General features: G+C 41.3%; 1 protein-coding gene and 1 long non-coding RNA gene across 9 annotated transcripts in view; one reads left to right on the top strand and one right to left on the bottom strand.

The window, feature by feature from the left end:
* Positions 1–10,375, bottom strand: part of ITGB8 (integrin subunit beta 8) — a 75,236-nt gene extending 64,861 nt beyond the window's left edge. For all 8 annotated transcript variants that reach the window (XR_012157535.1, XM_073333767.2, XM_073333765.2 and 5 more), the window contains exon 1: positions 9,909–10,375. Coding sequence is in view for 7 of the 8 variants with exons in the window: in XM_073333767.2 (XP_073189868.1) it covers positions 9,909–10,035 (127 nt within the window). In the remaining variant the exon portion in view is untranslated. The remainder of the gene's footprint in view (positions 1–9,908) is intronic.
* LOC140907557 (uncharacterized) overlaps positions 9,845–23,049 on the top strand; it is a 54,580-nt gene continuing 41,375 nt past the window's right edge. Inside the window, exon 1 of the long non-coding RNA XR_012157537.2 lies at positions 9,845–10,176. This is a non-coding gene — a long non-coding RNA (uncharacterized LOC140907557). The remainder of the gene's footprint in view (positions 10,177–23,049) is intronic.

A 23,049-nucleotide genomic window follows, 5' to 3' on the forward strand; every position in this document is an offset into this window, starting at 1 on the left:
AAAAGGAAAAACAATGCTTGGTAATTTTTCAATAGACTTTTGTAATCTTAAAATATGGTAAATGATTAACATGAATCTCGGGGAGTATGGTAAATAAAATTTCAGGAAAAGAGTTTCAGGTATTAAACTTTTTTTGGTTTGGTTTTGCACACTTTGAACTTAGAATAGTTAATTAAGAAATATCCCTCTTCAATTTGTGGTACACAAGGCAATAGACAGTGCCTGCAACTGATGAATTGTCTAAGCATAAATTCATAAAGATGAACTAAGCTATAGAGATTTTGTAAGTGTCTGGCCCTAAAATGATTGAATACGCTACTACATCTTATAACACAGTACTGTGAAGTCGGTTCCTTTTATTGTTCTGTTAAATTATGAGTTCAGCATTTGTGCTTTGTTGCAGCAATTTTTGACCTCAAACACACCTAAGAGCAGGCAGTTCCTGTGTTCTGTTTTAGGTTTTTAGAATCCTCTTCTCAATAAAGTCAGTTGGGAGGTTTGTCATTGTTTTCAAAGGGAGAAGGATCACACTCCTGCATGCATGACTTGACAGGTAAGCGATGGAACAGATTACAGAATAATTTTTTTAAACTGTATTTATTGCTAATGTTGAGGACAAGATTTAAAAACAATAGCAAAAAAAAAAAAAAAAAGAATGATCTAAGTTGTGCCCATAAAATATACACTCATACACCCATTGTAATCGTATGTGTAAACACACTTTTTTATATGCAATTTTTCTGTTGTGCTTGCAAATTCGTTTGTTCCTTCCAGTGTTTTGCAGGTGTAGTTTAGGTATACAAGGGTGGAAAACAGACAATACATTGCCAGACTTTAAACAGTTAATTAGTGTTTTAATGTTTCAAAACCATTCCACAGCACTTCCAAGGCAAAATGAAAATTTACAGTTGTTTAGATTGGAAGAGCACACTTAATTATGTCATTAGCTTTGTTTTAGCTAAAGATATTCTGTGTCATTCTTGCCAAACTTTAAATCCCTGATAGACTTCATATTCCTTGGGGGGGAGAGAGGGGTGGAGTCACATGGGGGTCTTTGTACAAGCATAGTGGATCCTATGTTTTCCCTGAAAATTACTAAGCTCTCCATTCTAGGGGTGGTAGGGGTCATGGAGTGACAAGGAATTCCCATCCCATAGAAATGTGCTTTTGTCACAAAACTGCAAAACTCTATCAGTCTGAGAAGATGAAAATGGGAATGAAACCAGGTGTTAAGTACAGCAGAAATGTACATGACTCACCCCAGTTCTCCAGCACAGATATCTGTATACTAGAGGGATTCACTCTGGGAGAGGGGAGCTGCTTGGCTGAATCAGCAACTCCTCTAGGTGCACTCACTTGGCCCAGCTCCACTCATTTTTGCAACGGCACTGGCCAGCCACCACAAAAATGGACAAAATTATCCTGAATTTTAAAGTAGTGCCGGAATATACTGATGTTTCACCAGACTGAAGGGGGAGGTTCTTGTAGGATAACTGCTATGAATTTTAGCGACGATGACAAATCCTTGGGCCCTATCAGTGCTACCACCTCTGCTATAAGGAGCTTGCTGCAGCTTAATCAAATTTTTAAGGAACCCACCCCACTCCATCGCAGCTACCCAATCCCAGCCCTGCCTAGAGATGGTGTTGGACTCTACTCCAACTCTGAGCGGGAAGGGATATTTGGGAGCCATTGACAACACAGAGAGCGCCATCCCAGCTTAGTGGAAGAAGAGGGTAGGTTCCCAAATAACTGACAGTCTAGGCAAGAGTTCTGTCAGTTGACATCTGAAATGGAACAGAGTACAGGCAAAAGTAACCCCTTCCCCTATATTGACTGGGGTTACTACTGGCCTAACATGGCAGTAGCCATGGCTGCCATAACCTGGAAAGGGAGCCGCTTTCATTATCGTGTGAAGCAAAGTCAGGTTGTTGTCTTACGTTTGCCCTCATCTATTTTCAAATCTGTCCTTTTTCCAGTACTACTGTAAAATACACAGCTATTAAAATTACTGGGCACAAATTAAACCATGAGCCTCCATTTAGGCTTGATAATCAATACATAAGTGAAGAACCATCTGTTGTACTGGCTATTATAATACACATGTTTTAGGCCCACAGGAAATTGTTTATGATTTGATTTAACAGTGTGGAAGTGAGAGAGAAGGAAGAATTATTCATTACCTCATGAGCTTTCCTGAAATCCTTTTTTGTTCTACAGTGACCTTAAACTAACATAGTTTGTCCTCTGTACTAGCCCAGCGTATCCTTTTTAAGTATTAAAAGACAGTTTCCATTATCAATATAGACAGGTATTTAAAAGGTCTATGCTGGTTTGAAGTCAACAAGATCATCTTTTACATATTCTCACATATCAAAAGTGAGCAAGAAGGTAATAACATTTTCATTCCAGTGAACAAGCTATACAGTTTGAGTTCTGGTGTTCTCTCATCAGGTCATTTGTGCTAGTCCAGCACAATGTATTGTAATTGTTCATTGTTAAATAATTTTATTTCTGAAGTTGCCAAGATGATAGAAAATCTAAAATAATTTATAAAAGAAACAAATTACAGCAAGTAAAAGAAGTTTATTCCACTAGTATTACCAAAAACGCTAACCATTCTTCTGGAAAATGAACATAAAAACAGAAATATTTCTGTCTTATAGCACATATACCATACGTCCGTGCTAGCATACTTATATATTTTATTGACGTACCAGAATCAGGCAGAAAACACACATATTATCCTGATGGACATCAGCAGACAATGCAGTGGGTTAGACTCAAAGATGTTGAGGGAGAGAGGATCTTGTTTTTAAGGCACTAGATGTTCTTAATTCCTAGTTCTGATCTTTACTTTACCAAAACAAATAGCTGCCAGCGACCTTCATCTCCTGAGGGTGCAGGTATCTTAAGGCATTCAACAGTGATCCCCTTAGCCAATTAAGCAACAATTCTGTTGTGTAGAGGAATATACGCACCACACATGGATGCGGTCTGAAGGGAAATCAGTCAAATGCCGGGACGGAAGGTGGCCATGACATGGGGTTTTGAGGACCAAATATAAAGCAAAAGGGGGAGAAAATGGGGGGTCCTCACCACTCTGACAGAGATATGGAGGACCTTCAGCAATGGGGGCCAATGTTAAGTGGATACTCCTCCTCCTCTTCATGAACAGAAAATGGAACATACCGGTACTTATTTTAATTACACTAGTACTAAAAAATAACATGCAGCTATACTTATACAAAAGGTACAAAAGCAACATGCCAAAAACTTGGGGTATTTTAAAGCTTTGAGTCCAATCCTGCAAGGCAATGAGCATCCTTAACTCCCAAAGAAAGCAAGGGGAATAGAAAGTACTTTGAAAATTTGAAAAATCCAACCCCTAGAAGTAACCACCCTATTGCCTGCAGCAAGGGCATATTCCTTACCTGAGCCACTAATTAAAGAAAATTAAAGAGGGGGGGAAACTGCAGTCTCCAGATTTTTTTAATAGTTATAAATTATTCTTAGTCATTACTGTTGCCTATTACTAGTAATAGCAGGCAGAAATTACTTCAGACCCATAACAATGAAGCAATGGAAAATCCAGAAACATATGAAGAGAATGCTCAATTATCAACTTTGCAAATACTTGAACTTAGGCAAACATAGAAGTTGTTTCTTGGCAGCTTGTTGGTGCTGTAAATTCCTATCCTCCTGAAACACTTACATTTTGCTCAAGGGGTTTTTCTTATTCTGCCACCAGAACAAGAGAGAATCCTGAATGGCTGGCAAGGAGTTTACTTTTCTTCCCAAAAGGTTCCATTACAATGGACAGTACACTAATTCATTAGAGCTGTTCTTCCCTCTCAAAAGACTGCACAAAATAGCCAAGTCCATTTATATTAACAATCAACTTCAATACTGAACTGCCAGAAATGGAATGATTTTAATTAATAATCTTCAAGAGGCTTAGAACAGAATAATAAGGCATATTCTATTTTGTTCATCATAACTTATGCCTGTTCCAAGCAGATGGGAAGAAGGCAGAAAGTCTTTTAATTAGGCTGGAGAGAAAGCAGAAGTTAGGACAAGAGCTTTGACTTTAGAGTTAGCTGGGAAGGGAGATATATAATTTGGAATGGAGACTCTTAGTTGCGAGAAGTTTGATAAGAGTCCAGTTAAAAATATCATTTTTCCCTCCAGTATTTTATTTTCAAAGCATTAGGCTTGATAAGCCAGCTTTACATCAAAGCATCTGGACTACCAGCCTCCAGTACAAGCACAGGTATTTTCCATATATTGGGCTTCTGATTTTAGGTTTTAACCAAAAACAACTGATAAAAAGAACTGATAAAACACCCTCAAAATAAATAAATAACCAACCCACACTGAAATTGGTGTTTATCCAATAAACAGAAATATACCAGAAATAGTTACTCAAGCTGTGCTAATTTCACTCCTTTCCAGTGCAGTTTGTTTATTCAGGCACTACCTAGGCTCCCTGGCTTTCATCTAAGGGCTTGTATACACAGAGAATGTGATTTCCAAAGCACACTAACCTGTCATGCATAAATTCATCCCTGTAGACCTTGCTGGTGCATGCTAAAGGTTACCTAGTATGCTTTAACATAATGTGTTACAGTACAGTAATACAGTATAGTACATGTATATACCAAGGGAAAGTCCCCAAAACACCCCACTCTGTGGACACCTCCACAGAACTCAAAAATTGCTAAACTCCCCCCCCCCCGCCCCAAACCAGAAGCCATATCCATATACCATATTATATGGCTTTGGGTCTTTAATGTTTGTAGAAGTGCTTTGGAGATGTATTTAAGTGTGAATTATCTCCCGAGTGGTATAGCTGCCAGAACCGTATTTTTTCATATTCTCTGTGTATAAATAAAGTCTGCTGCAGTTTCCACGGCATGCATCCGATGAAGTGAGCTGTGGCTCACGAAAGCTCATGCTCAAATAAATTGGTTAGTCTCTAAGGTGCCACAAATACTCCTTTTCTTTTTGCGAATACAGACTAACACGGCTGTTACTCTGAAACCTAAATTTGGCTTGTGGTTCTTACATCCAAAGACTCATAAAGTTACACTCACAGCATAAGATGTAGAATGGTCACAATATTTATATAAATTATTTGATCTTAAATACTAGTGTGGACCAGCTTTTCAGGTGTATATCCATCATGCAAAAATATCCCATGTTTCTGACCTCAGTTATTTTTCTGCATTGTGGGTTTAACATTTGTGAGCCTAGTTTAGTGCTCAAGAAAGGAAGTAAGTCTCCATTCACTACAATGGAGTTACAATCGACTATGCTAATGATTATTTTGGCCTTGTGACTGTAGACTTAAAAAATGCTAGCAGCCATCAAAGAAGAAATATTTTCAGCTTTCGCAATCTAATCATAGTGTCATATACTTCCTCCCTCACAGAGTGCTCAAGATCTGATCATTAGCATACTAATGGGGATTATTCACATTTTGATTTTTAATTTTGAAGGTTCTATTGTTTGTGGCTTTATATTTTGTTATATTTGTGCTTATTTCTGGTACTGATGTGTTTTCATCTTCAGGAGTCATCTTTGTGAAAGGTGTTCCTAATATTCTTATCTTACGATTTTTAATTCTTCTCTTTAGGGACTTTTTGTAAAGCATTTCAAGCATTCAAGCCCTTTGTTAATTCAAAGGCAGATTATAATATTCATTGATTCCATGTGTTAGTCACCTTTGTTGAATGGCTGAGCAGGTCAGGGTTTATTTGATGCAGATTTTCTTAATTCTGTTAAACATTCTGATAAAGAGCAAACCTGCAACATTTTACTCTTGCTCTGGAGAGAATGTTTGACCTGGATTCTATTTTAATGACGAGAGCCATCCATTTCAGATGCATTGATTGGTAGAGTATGATTGTCATTTCTAACAGAGGCCATGGGACTGCAGATCAACTCTTTTGCAGCTATTACTACAGTCCAGCCTAAGGATCAGAAAAGCAACTACTATCCCTTGGACACCTGTGGTAAGGGTATTCCTGGCCAGTGCAATCCCCAGCTTCTATTCAATGCTCCCTTCCTCAATAGCATGTTAGTTACATGCAGCTAATCTCAGTAGCGCAGAAGAAGTACAGAGGGCCCTCTTCACAGCTTACACCCTACCCATGCCAGAACAAATCTATTATAAGGCTTCTGTAGTGTGGAGTGCTGTGCATGGGGCTGTTTCCTTTATCATGGACAAGCAACAGAAAGAACATAGAAACTAGAAGAGAGTGCATCAGCAGCCAATGTGAAGAGGGTATCCTGAAACTGAAACTGTTTCAGCAATTCATGCCTTTGGTAAAAGGTACTTATCAGGCATAGTAGAAGGGAAATAATGAATAGGTGAGCAGAAAAAACAGAAGAACTACATGACCTAGAGTATTTTTTTCCTCATTTAGACTCGTTTACCTGAGGAGGGTCAAGTCTTTTCCAGAAGAGGATCACCCAAGCAGGCTCAAGGAAAATGAAAAAAGGATTTTTCTTCTTGCTGGATTGTTTTCATTTAAGGCTCAGGAAAAGCAGAGCTGTCTGAATATTGAGTATTCTATACAATACAGCTTTCACTGAGTCCTCAATGGAAATGAGCCAGCAAGAAAAAGAAATCAACAGGCAGGCCTGTCCACATGCTTTAACTGACTACCAAAATACACTATTTGCTTCAAATTTTTTCTTGAGGGACTCCTCCTTTTAAAATATATTTCCTTCATGGGAGGCTTGAATAGTATTCCCTGAACCTTAGAGAAATAACACAATAATGAAGTAGGAAGCGTTCGGTGCTAGAACAAACAGGCATGAGAATGAGATGTGATAAGACTGGCAAAACACCAAAGGAGCAGAAGAGAGAACAACTGACCATTATTATATTTGGAGCTAGAAATCATTCTATTGGGACAGACCAATAAACATCTGTCCATGCTATGATCAAAGGATCTTCCACTCTCCTAACCCTCCCAACCTGCCCCTCTACGTGAAACTTGACATAAAGAGAATATAAACTCTGAAAATCAAAAGTTTTGTCAACCCTGGATGCTGCAGCAGCAGCCATGGAACTGTTATGTCGGTGCTCCAAACTTCTGGCTCCAAATTAGAGATAAAGATTCCACGCCATCCAACCCTTGCATGGGTAGTCAGGGTAAAGCCTGCTTATTTAACGTTAACACAGGGATCATAATCTGGGTATTTCTAAGGCTCCCGCCAAGACCAAAGTACATGAATTCCAACAAATGTAAAAGCTTATTTTGAGCCACTGCTGGAATTTAAACCCACAATCTCTTGTTAATCTTTACCAACTATTTCTCAGACTGTAGCTCTTTGAAAAGTTTCATATATGTACTTAACTGACAAACTGTAGAATTATTGTTCTATATAGTTTGTCAACAAGATGAGTTAACTGATGCTGTATCTCTATGGAAGTCAACAGAATTAACTAGCTGATTAACATGGCCCAGTATAGCAATGTCTTGTATTTATCTTTTATTCTGTTCAGTGGTTTACTAAATTAAGAGGTATTTGTTTTTTAGTATTTTATAAGCACAGGATCTGTGTAAATTGCTACTTGGCAAATCTCATTTAGCAAAAGTTCCATTCTCGTGTCAGGTATTTGTTTTATTTGGCTTAACTGAACTGCAAATTTCCTTTCGTAAACGTTTCTGAACAAGAGATCCTTTGTCAATGGCAGGAAAACTAATCTTTTATCTATGCTTAGAGGACATTTAGTGAGACGTGCAACTTTGCAGTATTTTCTCAGATTTTATTTTGTGCTCCAACATTAATCCAAATGAAGGATCAAATTTTACCTTAATTTACACACCCACGCAACTCCCCATGCCACAGACTTCCATGGGTATAAGTGAATTTGGTGCTATTTTTAATGCAACTGTTAAGTAGAATTACAAGCAATAGTTAAATAGAATAAAATAGTATATTTTTATCAATAATACATGACAAATGTGTCAACAAGAATGAGTAAAATTCTGTTTTTTAAATTATATCTCTCTATGCAAGCATGTTTCTTTTTCTCTTTCACAGATGCAATACAGCAAATACATAGGTCTGAATTGTTACCTCCATACATGAGCTCTGCAAACGTACAAAAACCACAAACCAGAGGATCTCCTCACAGGGAAATACCCCCATTGGAATAGGGCTGTATGGCAGGATGGAAGCAAGAAAAATGATTTTCTACCACACCTGGCATAGGGGCATACCAGGGAGGGAGCAAAGAGGCATGGCTGTCCAATTACTCTTACTGCTAGATGTCCATAGGGAGCTGTTGTAGCACAGTGAGAGTTAGGGAAAGGATACAAAGAATTCTATAGTGCAAAGATGCCTTAGTCACCCTAGCTCAGGGGTTCTCAAACTGGGGGTCGTGAGGTTACTACATGGGGGGGGGGGGGTCACGAGCTGTCAGCCTCCACCCCAAACCTTGCTTTGCCTCCAGCTTTTATAATCACATTAAATATACTGAAAAGTGGTTTTTAATTTATAAGGGGGGGGTCACACTCAGAGACTTACTATGTGAAAGGGGTCACCAATACAAAAGTGTTTAAGAACCACTGCAGCCACTCCCTCAAGCCCAGCCCATGTTGAACTCAGCTCAGTCATAGGTCAAAACTTCAGGGCGAACGTGATCATTCATATTTTATAGAGGACACCAAATACAGGATGTCACTGTTTCATAAGCAACTTGATATTAAACTTTTTTTCTCATTGACATTTAGTTTGGTTCATTTTTAATTAAAAAAACAAAGCCAAAAACAAAACAAAAAAACCCACACCATGAAAGTTAACTGAAGTTATTCCATTGTTATGTCATTTAATAGTACTGAGTAAATCTTATTGAATTAGACATTAGCTTGTTACATATACAACAATTAATTAAAGCTAAGATGCTGTTCCCATCATAAATCTTATTTTATAGGGTTATAATTTGGACATTTTAATTAACTCCAGGCTGAAACTTGGCATACAATTTTAATACCTAAGAGTACATTTTACTCTACAAAGTTACTAAAATTGGTTAAACCCTTTTCTAGTGCAGGAGGTTAAAGGTGGGGGGGGAGGGGATTTAATTTCATGACTAAATTGCTTTATGAATTTAGAGCCATTTGCATGCATGGCCCTCAGTCTGCATGCAGGACCCCTATTGAAGTCAATGGAACTTCTGCCTGTCAGTGCCCTATAGCCTGCACTTTGGGGCTAAGGCTTGTTGGAATACCACCTGTATAACCTGTGTAAGGAATTTAAGTTCTCTCTCAACATTAATGTTATTTTTTCTTTCTTGGGGTGTGGGGAAGTATGAGGGGAAGAAACAATCACCCTTTACTGGGCTGAACAGTATTGATGAAACAGTTAAATGTTTTCACTCTGACTATAAACTGTACCTTTGCTTCATCATTTAGCGCTACAATGACCTGCATTATCCATACTGAAAACAGCACATAGGAATAACACACACTGTACGTGCAGACAGAGGGTGGCACCATGAAACTCTTTATCAGAGTTTCTCTCTCTCTCCTTAACCTTATGGGCTGCTCCGATGGGAACGTTGTTCCTCCTGCAGTTTTCTTTAGAAAGTCGATTCAACGTCAAAGGGACAGGAATTAGGCAGGATGCACCTGGCCTCAAGGGAGGAGCCCGTTCCCAAGGCACACGGGGAAGGATCCTGCAGGATTAACCTATCTCCAACCCTCCAGCTGTCAAGTGCAAGTTCCCCAAGACTTATGGCTCCTGCTGGCAGTTTCTATGAGTCAGGAGCCCTGCACCTTTCAGGCGCCACTTTCTCCAAACCTGCCCGGCAGCTGCTCACCTGCCCCCCGTTCAACCCACTCACGAGAGAGCAAAAAACCGACCCAAAACAAAGCCCGGCAACTTACGGCGCTGGCACAGCCCCGGCACAGCTGCGAGCACACTGGCTGCCCGCAGCATGGGGCCAGGCCCTCGTTGGCATTTCTGCAGAGAGACGATTCCAGCAGTAAGAAAAGCCAGGAGTGGGATCCACATAATGCGAAGCAGACGGCACCTCTCCCTGTCCTGGCGGCCAAGTCTCGGCTGGGCGGCTCGCTCGCTCTCAGCCCCGCCGGGGGCTCGGGCGGCTGCGGGGGAGGAGGAGGAGAAGCGGGAGGAGGGACGCACCCTTCGCAGGTAGGAGGCAGGGCAGGGGCGGCGTGCGGCGCCGCATGTCAGGGGGAGCGTAGGGACCCCCGAGCCCAGCGCAAAGCCACTTGGCGGCAGCAGGAGCCAGGTCCTTTCCGGGCAGGGACGGCGGGTGCCTCCATCCGCCCCCAGCCCGGCTCACAAAGGGCTTTTGTCTCCCCCTGCCCGGCGGCGGCGGCGGCACTTGGCAAAGCCCCAGAAGCAAGGCGTTACGCTGCCCCCCCCCCCGACTCAGGGCACCACCCTCCCGCGGGGCCCGGCCCGCCAGGTGGGCTCTGCCGGGGCAGGGTCGGTGGCCCCGGGCTGCCCCTCCCCGGGAGCAGAGAAGGCTCTGGGCGCGCGGGCCGCCCTTGCCCCCGCCGGCGTGCGGCGAGTCCGGCTCGCGGGGTCCCGCGTTGCTAGGAGACCACCAGCGGCAGGGCAGGCTCCGAGCCCGTCCGGGTGCTGGGGGCGCTGAGCTCCGGCTGCGGCGCGCGGGGCGGGGCGGGGCGCCCAGTCTCCGCCCCCGCCCGGCTCCCTTTGTTGCGCCGAGCTGCGGAATCACGGCGCTTCTCCCCGCCCCGTCTTCCGCGGCGGTGCCTAGATCCAGCGGGGCCGAGCGGGCGCCTGCCTTGGCACGGCGTCCCCAGCCTCAGCCCCGCCCCCTCCTCCTCCTGACCCCCCCTCCCTCTGCCATTGCACCCCCGGGGGGGGGGGGCCAGCCTCGCGACTCCCATGCACCCCACCATCCGGAGTCCTCCTGCACCTCCTCCCCTGCCCCCTCCCCCGCACCTGCCCCCACTGCACCCCCTCGCCCTCCCCCCGCACCCGTTCCCCTGCGTCTTCTCCCCTCGCCCCCCACGGCACCGCCTCCCCTCGCTCCCCCCGGCACTTCCTCCCCTCACCCCCCGGCACCTCTTCCCCTTGGCCCCCTGCTCTCACGCACCCTCCATCCGGAATCTTCCATCCCTCTTCACCTCCTCCCCTCGCCACCCCCCATCCGTCCCCAGGGCACTTCTCCGTCCCCCCGCCCCACCCCACAGTCCTCCCCTGGCCCCCCTTGCTCCCATCCCTTGCATGTGAGGAACCGCAGTTGTCTCTGCAGCCCCAGGATCCTCCTAGCCTCCCGTCTGTGCAAAAATGGGAAGAGGGCAGTACATCTCAATCACACCCTGCATGGTAGGGCAGATCTGGCAGCAGTGGGTACCATGGTCGCTATAAGGTTTCCCGCTATATGAAGCCTGACCAGGGTATTTGTGCTGAATGTTGGCATCTGCCCTTGTAGGCACGCACTCTCTCTGTCACACACCTCTTGGATAATACCTCTGCTCCCATATCTCACTACCTGTGCTGCCCAGTTGTAACTCCCAGTTCACCACCATTTGATTGCCTAGCTCCCTTTTCTCCTAGGATGCCTTGTCCCCATTAGGAATGCCTGTGACCCTATGGGAATACCCTAGCCCCCTTCCATGCCACTCTGTGTTGGTTCTCTTTTAATACTTATTTTACTCTACCTCAGATCAGGTAAAAACAAAAATAAATTAGTTTGTAACCCCTCCTTTATCTCCTCCTGTCACCCCTCTCAGGCAGTCTTCTAGTCTGGGTTTCCACCCCCTCAGGCAAAGTAGGAGTGTTCAAAGGTTAAGACTACTCCTGAGTGAGTTAGTAAGTGAGTGGAAAGTACCTTGCTTTCAAGCAAAAGCTAGGAAACTCCCTCCCTGTCCCCAGGTACATTCTGTCACTTGTACCTATCACAATAACATCTCAAATCTTCTTAAGAAAATTTAACTCAATTCAGTTTATTAAATCATTTATTTTGGGGCTCAGTTTTCAAAAGATTACATGTTGCTTTGTTTACATCTGAGAGGACCAGGATTTGTGCATCTAAGCAGCCACATGTGGAATTAGACAAGCATGACATGTTTCAAACCATGTAGATACACATGCATAGCCGTACAGCTTGTTCTTTATCAGTCAAAAGTTCAAGGGCCTATGAATACAGTCAAGTTCTTTCGATTTTTGGCTGTCTTTCTTGATTATTTAGATTGTAGCTCTTCAGGGGCAGAGATTCTAGGCACTACTATAATACAAATTAAAATTAATCTAAAAATATACCATAACACTTAAGCTTCCATTATTGTTGACATCAGTGGACATGTAGGACAGGGTACTTATCCAGAAATGGTATAAACGTTTGTCTGTGTTATTGATTTGTATAGAATTAATAATTCATTCAAATGTAACTGAAACATAATTCTTGACAAAATGACACCTAACAGTACCTGTCACATCTAATGCCCTTAAAAAGTGAGGATCGCAAAGCACTTTCCAAGCAATGCACTAAGCCTCACAGCACTGTGAGATAAGCATATTTTATTTTCCCCATTTTAGAAATTGAAGAAAGTAAAGCTTAGGTTAAATCACTTGCCTAAGATTACAGCATAAATCTGGGGAAGAGATGGAAATGGAACCAACATCTCCACTGCCAAACTGGTGTTTTAAAATGCTACACTATCATTCTGTCTCAAAATTTCCCCCTTCCTAAAATTAATTTTGGGTACCAGACCTCAACCTATGAAGGCCCTAATGTGGAATGCAAACAGACTCATAAATTATGGGAACAAAAATTATTCATTCAAGGAATTTAATGCTGTGGGATCCATTCCTTTGGCATAAAATAACTCTACAATTTCAGTTTTTGATGTAAAACAATAAAAGGGAAGGACTGCCAAGTTTGTATGGAACCTATGTAACTTTGAGACTGAAATGAAGCATGTTGGGGACACCCTAAGCTTGGCTCACTCTTATCCACAATGTCTAAATAATTGTGTCAAGACACTCCAAATAAATCTGGAATATTTTAATTAGTCTGCAAGACCTAAAAAAATCCTGCAATGGCGACCTGATTACAGGTGACCTGCATTATCAAAAACCTATTCAAAGTTGTCTGGGTGGCTAACATCTTTCTGAATGTAGTCTTGGAGTTTTTATATACAAATAAAAGCTTGTTTTCTACTTTCAAGCAAATATTGTAAGTCCGAAAGTTCCATTAGAAGGGAATATAACTTTGCAATTTTATTTGTTTGAGGATATCTCACAGAATTTTCACTCTTCGGGTCTCTAGCACAATATGAACACTATGAACACTAGTTGTGGGAGGCCTGCATATCCCTCCCCCATCAGTAGATGGAACATGTGAGTGGTACAGCCCACTGGTAACCTCCTCAGTTTCTTTTTCAAGCAAAATAATGAAATACTCCCTTGTGTGCTGCTATAAAGACACAACCTACCACTTTAAAAGCAAAGTTTCTAAACTCAAAGGGGAGGTGGGTGAGTGAAAATTTGTGTGACAGTCTCTGCAGACAAGGAGAATTACAAGAGAAGAAATTTCCCTTCAGGAGATTCTTACTCTAAGGATTAGGTAGTATGAGGAAAAGCAATACTACTTACTAATTCAGGCAGTGATGAAGATAGAGGGCCATGCTAAACAAGCAACTGAAACGTTTTTGGTTGAACCAAGGAAGGGATCAAATACCTCCAAACAGCATGAGAGCTAAACCCGAAGAGCTTTAACAATGCATTCCATAAAAAAGAAAAAAGTTCATAAAAGCAAAAACAAGGGACATCCCAAAAGAAACAAAAGCTCTAGGGGATTGAGAAAGCTTGCACCCCTCTGCTTTGGAGATTGGCCTCTGAGCTCTTCATAATTAAAGCCCTGCAAATCTGCAGATATTCACTTTATATCCGCTGATATTCACAATGCAGATATCCACAGACCATTTTTGAGGATTGCGGATCTGATGTGGATAAAAATTCTGTATCTGCACAAGACTCTATCCATAATCCAAGTGAGGTTTGAAGAATACCAACAATATTGCTTTATAAGTGTATGCTACAAGGGTCACGTAGCTACCTGTATCTGAACAGAATTAAAACATCTCTAAGCATGACAGTGAAAACTGCTCTACATTAGATAGCAGGAACCATTTTGTGAACTTAAATTATATAAAAGAACGAGGAGTACTTGTGGCACCTTAGAGACTAGTTATTCATCACAGTAGTGAGAGATGGAAATACGGATATCTTTTTGACAGTGAGATCCAAGGAACTAGTCTCAGAAGAAACAAAGCTGGATAGACCACAGATGCCTTTAATCTAAGAAAAAAAACCAAATCTTTTTAATGTTGAATTTGGGGAGAAGGACTTCACCAAAATGAACATATAGGCACTAATTAAACACTGAAAACATAGAATAGTGTGGATCAGTCAGCAGAGCCTGAAGACCATTTGCTGTGCAGACTGATATCATTGTCACCAGGAAATGAGTAAGTCTAAGCACAACAAATATTTTGTCCAGATGGATTTAAGAACTCACAGTGCAGGGGAATTTTAAATATGGGTTTCCTTGGGTGAAATGGACAGCGAGGGGCTACAGAAACACTGGACCACCTTCCATTTAGGTCCAGAGAGGCCAACATATCTACCCCATAAATGAAGTATGCAATCTGTCTGAAAACTAGGCAAATGAAAGGTGATCAAGCAGTTCATGAGGACCAGGTAAGGAAACCCAAAGGACCTGTGAGCACAATACCACAAACCTGAACTATGAATATTTTTGGCAGATTTCTTCCAAGAAATAAACATCTGAGACACCTTCTCAGAAACACCATGCCCCCAGAACTCTGCATTAAAAGGGGAGTGTTCCCAGGGTGGGATGGAGCAAATGCCAAAGGTTTGTCCTTTTATCTTAGGGTATCACCTTGCCATCTGCAACAGAGTTGAAAACTATGGTCACCACAACTTGAATTGCTTGCATAGCACTGCCACGGATAGATATGGACAGTTCACTGAACCTGTAGACTTCATCCAACTCAAAGCATGTAGAGACTTCATAACTGCACTATAAAATCTGATATGGTAGCAGAATAACCTAATATGTCTAAAAATCATGTCTGAAATTAACTCAATCCTGAGACACAACATGCATCTACTGAACAGCAAGTCAGTTTCTGGCACAGAATAAATTATAGTAAAAATATTACATTTCATATGGTTATGGTTTTCAAATGCAAAATAATAGAAAAAATTAAAAGCAATATATTTTAATATACCAAGAGCAACTGATCTACACATAAGAAATGTATGGCTTTGGAAATGTAGTTTGTACTTATTTAAAATATGAAGATTGGGTTTTCATATATAATTTCAAACATGAAAGTTACACAAGTCAGCTTCATTAATATAGTGTTTACTTCATACACAATTAAAATAAATTAGAGAACTTCTGATATAACTATACTAAATTAATTCTAAGTTTTCTCCTGCTTCTCTACATCTCCTATGTCTATACAACCTCACTATGAATTATTACTTTTTAAATAATAGTTTACTATCTTTTTAGACTATGGTAATTAGTTTTACATTTTAGGCCTTCTCTTGCTCCCATTGACATTAATCTGAACAGGTCCTGGTCTTCTGCCACACAACTATATAGAAGAGCCACATACTTGTCTGTTACATACAATCATACTTATTTTGCTTTTTTACTTTGAATTTAAAAGGCATCTCTTTTGTGGCCATTATATCAAAGAATAAAGAAAATCAGTGTGTTAACTTGTCTTCTTGTTCCACAAATGTGCAATAGCTGGACTATTCAAACTCAACAGCTGGTCTCATAGAATAGAGGTACCTGTAGCTTCTATAAAAATAGCACTTCACCACTGACTGACAAACCTTATCTACCAACCCACAAGGATATGTGTCTGTTGAAAGTTGTAGTTCTCTCTTTGAGTGATACAGACTACATGATACACCATTTTTCATGCCCATCGTAATTATGCATACAATTCCAATTATCCTAATCCAATATGGTTAATATTATTGAAACACTGGAATGCGTTACCTAGGGAGGTGGTAGAATCTCCTTCCTTAGAAGTTTTTAAGGTCAGGCTTGACAAAGCCCTGGCTGGGATGATTTAATTGGGGATTGGTCCTGCTTTGAGCAGGGGGTTGGACTAGATGACCTCCTGAGGTCCCTTCCAACCCTGATATTCTATGATTCTATGATTAATATGCTGCACATCTTTGAAAAAAGCTGTGATACATTTCATTATAAGATGTAAACATTTTGCACATTGGCACTTATTTTTCATGGCATAACACTGTTTGGTAATAATTTCTAGTTTTAGAGGACAAAATGCTAGATATTATTAATGAGAAGATACATAGAAGAAGATACTAGGTCAACATCACTGAACTTCAGAATCCACATGTGAGGAAAAGAGAGTTCTCCCGTCAACATAATTACTCCAGCCCCTGCAAGCCGCAATAGCTATGTTGGTGGGAGAAGCTCTCCCACCGACACAGAGTTGTCCATACTAGTACTTAGGTCGGTGTAACTTACGTTGCTCAGGGGGATGGCTTATTCACACTCCCGAGTAACAACTTCTACCGTAAGCTGTAGTGTGTACATAGCCTATCTTCTTGACTTCACTGAGTATATGTGTCAATGACTATTGTCATGCAGGAGACAGGTTTAGTAGTAACTTCCCTTTCCTTGCTTTTCAGCCCAGTGGAGTCTGGTATGTTGCATTTGTGAATGATATTGTTCACCATTTATTTGGATTTAAATATAACATGAAAGAAGTCCTCTCCTGTGTTCTAAGTACCAGGACCATTACTTTAAAATAAAATAAATAAATAAAAGAGGTACAAAATCATTACAAACACCCACACAGTACATTTCTTCCCCTTATTCTATATATCCATCAGTCAATCAAATTCTATGTATGAATCTATGTATGCATATTACAAATCAGAACTGTGCACTCTTCACGTCCCCTTAATTCCCAGAAGGGAATTCTTCTCTCCTTCGTATTGAAGACTATTTCCCCTATTCGGCTTCCCTCTTTGCTTTCTCTATTTATTTTACTCTCCTTTCCACTGTTTTCTTCCCCATCACTTTAACCGGACACCTCAGTTATTCCCCCAAACCTGTAACAATATAGGGTCAGTTTTAGCACAGAAAAGAGAGGAATATCCAAAGGATCCTTATAGTATCAACTATAAGGCTACAACTACACTGCATATAGGATGAGTGATTCACAGACACAATGCTAGTTTCATGACATTTGGCGCACTCAATTATGGACTGACAAATACAGGTAAAAATCCAAAGGCAAACTTTAATTGTTGACTTTTCCATTAGAGGTCACCAAGAGGTTATCAGTCTAATGGGAGGCATTTCAACTATTCAAGTGCTATGTTTAAAGTTACAATCTTGAAATTTGGTGTGCTTATTATGTATGGAACACGCTCTCTGACCTGATCCATAAAGCTGCTATCCTCTCCTCCTCCAAATCCCATCTCATGACTCACTGAGGCCGTGACAACTACAAGAAGTCAGGAAATGCTTAATGGCCAGGCTAAGGAACAGTGGAGTCCAGCAGTTGAGAGGCATTTGGAGAAATCATTTACTGACTTATGTAATATTACAAGTGTTTATTTCTATAAAGTGTAGATATATTTACTTTTCTCTCCACCACTCTTCTCTCTCTCTTTGGGGTAGGAACCATGTTTGCAGGTATGTTTGTGCAGCACCTAGCACAATAGAGCCCCAGTTCTGAAATAAGAACAATTCATTCATTATGGATAACTCTTCTCTGACACAATTCCAAAGACAAGTAGAATGGTTAATATTTTAAACAATGTATTTCTCATTAGATCAATGGGACAGTCAAGTCAAAGGTAGATCCATGGCTCTTCTTCAAACAATGAGTATATTAACTTGCAGGACTCTTTGCTTCAAGATAAGGACTCTATGGAGTTTAAAAATACACTTTAAATGTCTCGTGTATTTTATGAATTTTGTATGCCACTACATTAGCTAAGATAATAGCTCATAAGGGAGATAACCTTTCAAGCTCCAGAATAAAAACCAACCATTAACTATCTGGGGTTAGGGAGAAATGACCCACACAGGCATATTATTGCATAACTGAATAGAGCTTTAATACCTTCCTCAGAAGCATCTGGTACAGGCCACTAGTGGAGACAGGATACTGGATTAGATGAACCATGTGGCAGTTCATCCATTCCTCATTCCTTTCTCCAGTTTGGCAGAGAGGCTTCTAGACATAGCTGATGTGCTCATTAATATTTTAACAGGAAGAGTACTTTGCGAGAAATTGTGGGGACAAGCTTACACTAAGTTCACAGTCAGTCCATTTGTGTATACTGCCCCAGTGGATTGCTACCTTGACATGTTGGAGCAGCTTGAGTGTTCCCACGATCCTGAGACCAATGTTGACAGGAGTCTTGCACTCCTGTTAGGATCACCCAAGGCCGTAATATCGAAGGTAAAGTTCCAGATGAACAGTGATCTGACCCCCCCACCCCCGCAAATCCTCAATGGTAGTGCAGGCAGATGAAGAGATAATTTCTCTCAATGGCTGCGAAGGCAGATAAAAGCTGCAGCAGGATGGTGGTCTCCAATCATCTTGGTTCCTCTGCCATGAACAAAAGATCCTCATCCTGTCAAGGCCCATGTGGATTCTGGTGTTCAATCTGTCTCCACATTAAAAGATGCTCACCAAAATTTGTTGCTGTTCTCCAAATCCTCAACAAAAAAATGTCCGTAAGGGTCATCAGCAATGGATCTGAAACGGACCCTTTCCTAGTCAAGCAAGGCTGTGTCATCGCTCCAATCCTCTTCTCCATCTTCCTTGCTGTCATCCTTCTCCTCATTGCTGACAAGCTCCCCTCTGGACCTGATATCCAATACAGAATGGATGGCAAGTTCTTCAAACTCAATCACCTCCAAACCAAGACAAAGACTATTACTAAATCAGTCATTAAACTCCAGTATGCAGACAACTGAGCTCTGTGCACCCATTAGGAAGAAGATCTTCAACGAACAGTCAACATCTCTGAGACCTACAACCAACTAGGCCTCATGCTCAACACCAAGAAAACTAAAGCACTCCACCAACAGGTTCCGAACAGGTTCTGAACCACCAGGATCCTGCTCCCGCAATCAAGATCAACAAAGAGAACCTGGAGAACATCAAGCACTTCCTCTACCTTGACAGCTATCGGTCACAGACAGCCAACATTGACTAGGAGATTCAACACTGTTTCCAATGCACCAGTGCAGCATTTGGACACTTGAGAAAACATGTCTTCAAAGATAATGACATCAAGAACCAAACCAAGCTTCTTGTGTACCAGGCCATCATTATCCCTGCTCTCCTCTATGGTGCCGAAACCTGGGTCATGTACAGTAGACACCTCTAGGCTCTTGAACAATACAATCAACGGTGCATAAACAAGATCTTCTGAATCAAGTGGGATGACCGACACACCAACGTCAGTGTTCTGTACCAAGCCAAAACTTCCAGCATTGAAGCTATGATCATTTGCCACCAACTCCGTTGGGCTGGTCATGTTCTTTGAATGTCAGACACTCGACTCCCAAAGCAAGTCATGTTCTCACAACTGAGCCAAGGCCAATGGATGAGGGTAGGGTAAAAAAAGCAATCAAAGACCCCCTCAAAGCCGACATGAAGAAGAGCAACATCAACATAAACTCCTGGAAAACCCAAGCCCTCGACTGATTAAAGTGGAGAAGGATCTTGTGGCAAGGATCCCAGCATTTTGATACCCAATGAAGACAACAGGAAATGGAGAAACGGTAAAGGAGGAAAGAACATGCTGCTGTCTGACTCAACAATCTAGATCCCCCCTTCCACCAGGAAACATCTGCCCCAACTGTGATAAGATCTGTGCATCCTGGATTGGTCTCATTAGCTACCTGCGGATCCACCAACAATAACTGGCTATCGTTTCATGGAAGACAATCATCCTCAAACTCTGAGGGATTGTGGACTACAACGTGGTAAAAGCATATAGCTACTTGGAATTCAAGGGCTAGGTCATGAATTCTGTATCTCACACTGAAAGTACTTTAAGCAATTTTATGAGATCTAAACTATTAATAAAGCACATTAGAATTTAGTTAATGAAAGATATGACCAGCAAACAATCTCTAACTGGGGTACTAGACTGGAGAACTTTGGGGCACAAGTGGAAGTAAAAGATTGCAAAGAAATTTGTGAAGATGCCCCAAAATTTAACTGTGGAAGAAGATAAGAACATCTGATTAGACTTTTTCTCTATTCTCTTCCCCATCATGTACAGTACTTAAACCAAGACTGGATGTCTTTCTAAGAGATATGGTATAGTTCAAATTGCAATTACAGAATTTATGCAGAAATTACTGAATGAGGTTTTATGGCCTTTGTTGTGTAGGACATTGTATTAGATGATCTCTTCTGTACCCACCCCCCCGAAAAAAAATCTATGAATCTTTTAAACTTCCCCTGTTCTATGAACAATTTAATTTCTTATCCTCATGTGAGAGCTGGATTGGATGAGGTGGGTGTAGCCAATAATGCAGGAATTCTGGAGTTGAATGATCATCATGTTACACAAAGTACTGAAAAAAGAATACCTGGGGAGTGGAGGAAAGATAACATAAGACAGGATAGGTGCTTTTCCTGTGGGAGCCTGAGATTTCTTCCTTAGAAAAACCTGGGGTAGAAAATATCGTTTACACGTGGCTGGAGGCATATAGGGCCTGACTGGGTTCTCATGTACACTGGTGTAAATCATAAGTAATGCCATTTATTTAAATAGAGCAACACTAGCATAAAATCAGTGTAATTGAGAAGTCAATCAGCACCATAATTCGGAAAAAATATCATAGTGACAGGTACCTTATATGTAACAACAAAAATAAAGAAACAAAATGCCGTAGTAGATCAGGATATCAGGATAAAATATAACCTGTGCATTCATTCTGAGAAGGGAGAAAATATTTTTAGAAGACACTAAGGCAAACATGATCTTATGCATTTTTTTTCCAACATGAAGGTTTAGACACTGTCCTTGTTATATGGAGCACAAGTAAGAGAAGAACACAATAGTGACTTTTTTTTGCTCTTTACCATTAACTGACTAGGTATAAGAGAGGGACAAGAACATGTTGTAACTACCAGAGTTTGAAAATGCATTTATTGGAAACTTGTGGATTTTAATTTTTACAACAGGGGGTTAAAGTGGTGATGTCAGTCAGTACTCTCTTCCCACAAGTGGGTGAAAGCCATCAGTTCTCTGTGGAGTCATGATTTATTTCTTAATACAACATCATTGCCAGATGGTCAAGCCACTTCCTCATAAGAGCACGAGAGGTGTATTCCTGGAGGAGGAAAGGGTAAGCCAAAAATAAAGAAATCAGTCTCTGTGGAGAAGCCAAGTAGATTAGGGTTTGTGAATCAGGATTAGTTTCACAACAAATATTATGCTAGACAGAGTCTGCAGGGGTTGACAGAAAAAAGAGTTCTTAGTTCCCCAACAATTCTTTTAACCTATGACTTTCTTTCTTTCTTTCTTTCTTTCTTTCTTTCTTCTCTAAAGCATAGTACCATGTAAATTACCCAAACATTAAAAGACTGTGCGTTAAAACAGCTCTAATTCTGTAAAGGAGAGTATAACTTTTATTATAAACTATAGATTAGCTCAGTGGTTCTTATACTATCATTCTATGGATAATATCATGGGCAGATCTCCTCAGGGACCTTTTTTCCAACATCCCAGTTCCCCATTCAAAATTCTATAGTCCACCGGAACAGCTCTGTGTGCCACTGGTGATAAAAAGGACCACAGTATGAGATTCACTGTATTAGATTATCCAATCTAGAGAGATATTTATCAATTTGACTATATAATCTGAATAATAACTGTAGCATTGCCCACAATAATTTTTATAGATTCTTCTTCTTAGCAGATGTACAACATGCCTCAGGTGGCACGTGACCAGGATTCATCACTGAATTTGGTCCGCTGGTTGGATCATTAGCTTCCCCAGCCTGGGCTGGGTACAGATGGGGAGTGTGACATGAATGCTGATCCATGGCCCCCTTTTATAAATTACTTACTTGTATAAGATTCCACCGTATACAACCGACCTTTTATTGAAATGTCCTAATTTATAATGGATTTCAGACACCTCTGAAGTAGGCAGGTATTATCCCCTTACTACAGATGGGGAAAATGAGATAGAATGAGGCTAAGTGGCTTAGCCAGAGTTACCAAGGCAGTTAGCATCAGAGTGGAGACTGGAGTTCTGCAGGAGAGTACATAAGGGGACGATAGCTATGCTCCTACCTCCTCTGAACTGCTGGAGTGTTTGCATTCCAGAGGATACACGGAGAGAGCAGTCCATGGGGAATGCAAGGACTGCAGCTGTGCCTGCCTGCTGTGAGTAGTGGCATTTGGCCCATGGGGTCCCTCTGCAAAGCTCATTTCTGGGGCTCCTACATGTTCAGAAGATGTCATTTTCCTACAAAATGGCATCCTCCACAAAGGTAGGGCGCATTCTGGCTCCACTTTCACTGTGTTTGTCACCAGGTTCAAGTAACTGAATCACTATGTCAGAGGGCCCCTCACTGAGTCAATGTGATTACATGGGCTGCAGATGCCTAACTCCACCACTGCATACTGCCCTCCTCCTTTGCACAACCCATGAGATAGTTGGAAACACTTTGGCCCTCAATTAGCTCAAGAGCCATCTGTTGCTTAAAGGTGTGGGGTATGTTTGTTTTTCACTAAAGCCAGTTGGTGTGACCAGAAATGTTCCTCATTTTTAGATCTGTCATCGCAAATCCAGAGGATGTGCAGATGGGAAGAGTTATACTTTTTGGAGGGCTGCCACATGCATACAAGATTTATTTTTTTCAATTCAGTTTTGTCCCTCTAATCTCTTGCAGCTATAGTGACCTTAGCTGTTGCTTATAACAACAGCAGTAAAACATTTCCATGCAT

Source organism: Lepidochelys kempii, chromosome 2 (assembly GCF_965140285.1).
Source record: "Lepidochelys kempii isolate rLepKem1 chromosome 2, rLepKem1.hap1, whole genome shotgun sequence".
Lineage (NCBI taxonomy): Eukaryota > Metazoa > Chordata > Testudines > Cheloniidae > Lepidochelys > Lepidochelys kempii.